Source organism: Ostrinia furnacalis, unplaced genomic scaffold (assembly GCF_004193835.3).
Source record: "Ostrinia furnacalis isolate ACB-3 unplaced genomic scaffold, ASM419383v2 OfSCF2811, whole genome shotgun sequence".
NCBI lineage: Eukaryota > Metazoa > Arthropoda > Insecta > Lepidoptera > Crambidae > Ostrinia > Ostrinia furnacalis.
The window spans coordinates 74,665-80,161 of record NW_021133050.1 but is presented as its reverse complement, the minus strand read 5'-3'; the positions used below and the strand labels follow the sequence as shown (position 1 = coordinate 80,161).

General features: G+C 34.8%; 1 protein-coding gene across 1 annotated transcript; it reads right to left on the bottom strand.

The window, feature by feature from the left end:
• On the bottom strand, nucleotides 1-5,010 carry Con (leucine rich repeat protein connectin). The gene is made up of 2 exons (XM_028309720.1): nucleotides 3,957-5,010; nucleotides 1-2,839 (listed from the first exon to the last, which is right to left on the bottom strand). The coding sequence occupies exons 1-2, from the start codon at nucleotides 5,008-5,010 to the stop codon at nucleotides 2,328-2,330; spliced, it is 1,566 nt and encodes a 521-aa protein (XP_028165521.1). The 3' UTR covers nucleotides 1-2,327.
• Between the last annotated feature and the right edge of the window lie 487 nt (nucleotides 5,011-5,497).

The window sequence follows — 5,497 nt, the reverse complement described above, 5'->3', positions numbered from 1 at the left end:
TCTTCATTATCCATACAAAATCACCTTGTCAAAATACTTTATACAACGTTATACACAATTATAAACACAGATGGCGTTGCGATACGAAATAGATAACGGCATGAGCATGTTCATTGTTGAAATAGGAAAATGGCGGCGTTCTGAGACGCAATTTCCTTATCTTTATCGCGTAATTGGGAATACTGTGGTGTTATTTTGATTCACATTTGCGTTTCAAGAATTCGAAAGCAGGTTTGGAAAATATCAGTTAAGAATAAGTAGGATTGAGAGATAGGTAAAAAAAAATGTTACATAATTCCATTTCAAAATTGTTATCAAAATTAAACAAGAATGAATGAAATGTAGTTTATAATTTACCACCGACCCGTTCCGAATTCGCACGGTGCTAAATTAATATGCGAGTAAACCGGAAGGTTTAAACTTGAATCACTCTATCTATAAAAAAACTGCAACAAAATCCGTTGCGTAGTTTTAAAGATTTAAGCATACATAGGGACAGACAGACAGTAAAGCGACTTTGTTTTACTCGTATACTACACTACGTAGTTATTCGAGTATCACATTTGTTAAGAATACCTTTTCGTCGCTTACCAGTTGGTGCCACTGTCTTAGTTGCTGTGACAGAAATTCTACATTTTTAATATGTTGCAAACTTATTCGTTTCAGTGGTGGTTTCGCTTAAAAAGGGCAAAAGGTTTCCACCTTTACTTCGAAACTATAATTTGCTAGCTAAGCTATAAAAAATTAAAATGATGATATCAATTTTCAGACTTCACCATACCCTTTATATGCATAAGTTAAAATGGGCTAGTGTCGGCTCATATACCCATTTACCTAACAGCCTGTATACAAGCGCGTGTATTAATTTTCAATACAATACACATGTTAAAATTATTATTAAAGTGGATTTCTCTGCGATGTGCGAAGTTCTTGTTGTTTTGCCAAAAGAAAAGACAAAATAACAATAAATCTTTCTTTCGCAATGAAACAATATTTACATGGATGTATAAAAATTTAATGACGCATTATGTTCAAGCATGAAAATATTTTTATCTGGAGTTGTAAAAGTTTATATGACTCTTTATGTTTATCTACAAATGGATTTATTTATGACGAAATATGAAACGAGATGTTCTGCAATAAATGTACAAAAACTGCTATGAATCTACAAAGTGAATATAAAAGTATGTTTTTCCTTGTTATTATGAAATAGGTACACACTAAACAAAACGAAAAAACTATGTCCTTATTGTTTGTCTGAAGCCTGTTCCTCCGTATTTGACTTAACTAATTTTGAAAAGCTTCTGTAGATAGAGATACATTACACTAAAGAAAAGTTCATAGGATTCCGTGCATCGCAAAAAATCTTTAATTCGTTTTATCGCTGGGTAGCGACACGTAGCGATCATCCAAGAGAGTGTACTTTAATATTAGGATTCTTTTATAGCTTTTTAATTAAACAATATAGCTTTTTAGTTCTCTTTTGTAAAGTTTACAACACATCAGACGATGATTTTATTGCAAAATAACACAATTATTACACAACTACGCGTACATGATGCCACAGTGTTCGATGTGGTGTTGCCTTTATACAGGATGTCCCAAAAAATAGTTTAGATCTTAAGACCAGAGGTATAGCATCACTAGGGATACCCCAATCACCGCGACTTTTGATAGTTTTCGAGTTATGTTTTTTTTTTATAAAATTCAGGATTTAGTATGTTTTTAGTGTTATGGATATAAATACTTCTGAATTAGCTAGGCCTAGTATTAATCTAATAATAATTTAAAAAAATCAGGCATGTACCTTAACTATTCGCGTCACAGTAACCAAAAAAGTAACTAAGCATAGAAATTTAAAACAATCATAACTCGAAAATTTAAAAATCGCGGAACATACATGGGGGTGATTCGGGTAGCTCTAGTGATGCTCTACCTCTGAGCTTCGGCTTGACACTTCTTTTTGGGAAACCCTGTGTAATTAGTTATGTTTTACCTAACTAAAATTTTGATTGGACATTATAATCTTACATAGATAAATTATTAAAAAAAAAAACGCTGATACTCATGCCGCTATCAAAAACATTACAAGGTCGATGCTATGAGTCAAGATCGAATGAAACAAATCCAATTTACATTTACAACTACTTAACATTAAATCCGGTAATTTACAACATTTAAGTATAATGGTGAATACATTCACATTATTGTTTTAATAAATGTTTAGTGCTCAATAATTAATCCCATACAATAACTGTGACTTAAAAGGACTTAGTCTGTATCTCGCTTAAACTAGTGACTAGAATAACCTAATTGACTTACAATATTTAAGTAAAGAAAAAGGCAAAACACCCAATCCATAACACAATGGTGGATTTGTACGACAATCTGTACGCTGTGTTTGGTTCGTGAAACCTAAATATTTTCATTTCGTTTTGGATTGGAATCACTGGATCCACTATAAAAGGTGGTGTCTCAGTTGTTGTTTTGGTATCTCTTGGGCATGGTAGGTTTTCTGGGGGTATTTTCAAAACGACTCGCTTGACCGGCTTCTTAGCTAAGCTCTGATCTTTATTCAGCTCTTCTGGTATCATTTTCTTCTCAGTCACATTCATTTTCTCGTTTAGCGTCTCGATCGTTATCCCCGCGTGCAGGATGTCTTGATTGTAATCTATTTTATTTTCTATCACGTCGGGCATCTTGTTGTACGCGGAGCTCACTATGGGCGGATCCATTTTGCATGTGACGCCGTCGAGCGACGCCTTCGTGTTTTGGCTTTTAGTCTCGTTCCGAAGCGAGTGCATCCATTTCAACCGGCAGTCGCACACGAAGTTGTTCTCTGCGGAAATTAAAATCAGCGCTTTAGTAAAATTGGAGAGGAGTTAATTCGAAAACATTTCTGAATGAACCAATTTCAATCTAGAGAGTTGTATTTCTTTTATTCAGAAAGAGAAACTAACATAAATTAAGTTACTTATAGTCTTTTTCACGTAAGATGATCCGTATGACACTTCAAGGTTATCCATTTTACGCATACTACATATGCAGAATATTTTTGAAAAAATATTTGTATTTTATTAGCAATATAATATAAATAAATTAACTACTTGTCTTGAAATATATAGTAAAATCTGAGTCTATTGATTATATTTAAATTAAATACGATGTAAAAATATTTTTTATTTAATGTACGCAATGTGTGAAACGGAATAGATTTAGTGCTGGGGTATTTCTTGTATGATAAAATCGATTATTTCCGCGGTTCATTAATCGATTGTAGTGAATACTTAGTTATTAAAAACATCACAAAAATCAACTATATTTTTTGATTATTGACTTTTTAAACGCATTGAAAATAAACTTTAAGTTTTTAATTTAAAGAAACAGAACCAGTACTTTTTAGGAATCGTTTTTTTGAACACGAACCATGAAATTTGAATATTATCAATAAAAAATTGTTACAATAATATTTGTAATTAAAAAAAACATGTTTTTTGTTAAATAACACCTATACAAAATATTTCTCTAAAAGTAGGTTTTACTAACTCTTCGAAAAAAATCGATAGATAAATCGCTATGGTTTAGTTATGTGACATCTCTAAATCTTTCAAACTCGAAACGTCATACGGATCATCTTAGGTGAAAAAGACTATAGTTACCTACTCGAAATAAGAAGATACGACTAATAATATTTGTCAAAAAACGTATCCACACTAAACGATTATCTTATAAGTTAACTCGAGATTAAATTTAGAACTTGTTCTAAAATAAGTGGATTAACCATCTTCTTCTTCCATCTGCACCTTTCATATCTTGAAACCCCGAAGGAATCATAAAAGAACAAACTTCCTAAGTATGTTAAAGTTAATAATAACGTCTCCGTTTCCACTCATTAAATATTCACCGTACAAGTTTATGAAACTTCACGTGATGCGGTATTAAATATTCATTATTACCTTCGAGTAGCAAATTGCTGTTCTGCGGCTTCAAGTTGTCCAATATGGGTTTGATATTGTCAAAAGTTAATGCGTGTAGTTCGTTGGAACGTAGGTCGAGGGAGTTGAGGCCCCTCACCCCTTCGAAGAGGCTGGCGGGTAGTGCACTCAGTTTATTATCATCTAGAGACAGCTTGCGAAGCTGAGACAGCCCGTCGAAGGCCCTTTCCGAAATGTACTTCAGATCGTTCTTTCCCAGCAACAACTCTTGCAAATTCCACAGTTCAGCGAACGTGTATTCGGTCAAATTGTAAATGCGGTTCCTCCGTAGATCCAATTTCCGCAAGTTGGCCAATCCATCAAACGTGCGACGTCTCAAATGGATTATGTTGTTTTTATTCAAGTCCAATTCCAATAGATTGAACGTGTGCAAGAACGCTCCGTCTCTGATCGACGATATGTTATTCTTGGTGAAGACAAGTTTGTGCAACTTCGGCAAATCGTAAAACGCTTCTGTGCCGATTTCCAAGATCATGTTGTCTTCCAGATTTATTAATGTTATGTTTGGGAGATGAGCGAACGCGTATTGGTGGAGATTTTCTATTTGGTTTTGGGAAATCGTGACGTCTGTTAAGTTTGTGAGGTTGGCGAAAGCGTAGGGTGTTACGTCTATAATATTGCCGTATCGGATGTTGATTGACTTGAGGTTTTTCAGAAAGTGCAGCGCTTTTGTCGGGACGTACCCTAAAGCGCCATCGACGCGGACATTAAAAGACAAAGTTTGCAAAGTTGGTTGTGAAGCGAAACTTTGCCAGATGAGATCGTCCCGCGGTATGCCGCCATTGAATACCCAGCATTCCGCTTTTGTTGCATTCCTCGGCTCTCTGGTGTTTTCGCAATAGCAGTGGACCTTTGAGTCGCGGTCGCTGACGTCACAAATATTCTTCTGGAACCCGCCACTTTTCTCTTTGGGTTTCCGTTTGTTGTTGTCTTTTGCTTGGACGTTAATTGACATTTCGTTAACGAGAGCAAAAGTGATCAGGATGTAGATTATCCCCGCGATCCGCCGCTCCATTTTCGTTTAATCTGAAACAACGAAAGTCATTACGTTAAAACGTTGAATTAGATTTTGCGATGTTTCCCCGTTGTTGGATTTGGTTGATCGAAATTGTTAGAAAATTACGGGGCTCGGTATGAAAATTAGCATTAGTGTTATAGGGCGTTAAAAGCTTCGGATCAAAATTGTCATGGTACGACTTGATGTTAATATACGTCAATTTACATTCACGAGGATAAAGAAGGTACATAAAAGAGCTAAGGAAGAACGGGTACGATTAATAAACCTGCATTTTAATTTCCAAGTGTTTTCTTTATATCCCAGTCTGCTTTCAGCGGAACTGTTTCCCAGACAAGAATAAATGGAACTCTATTCGTGCGGTTCCGTAATGACATTTCATAGATTACTTCATTGATTTTTATCTATAACTTAACATGTAATGAACGTTCCAGGAACTGTTAAAGCTGTGTTAAATACGAGAGATGTTAAAATTTAATGTCATGTC

Coding starts and splice junctions, on each gene's coding strand:
- Con (XM_028309720.1), bottom strand. CDS start 5,010: ATGGAGCGGCGGATCGCGGGGATAATCTACATCCTGATCACTTTTGCT. Junction 2,840..3,956: donor CAGCAATTTGCTACTCGAAG/GTAATAATGAAT, acceptor TAATTTCCGCAG/AGAACAACTTCGTGTGCGAC.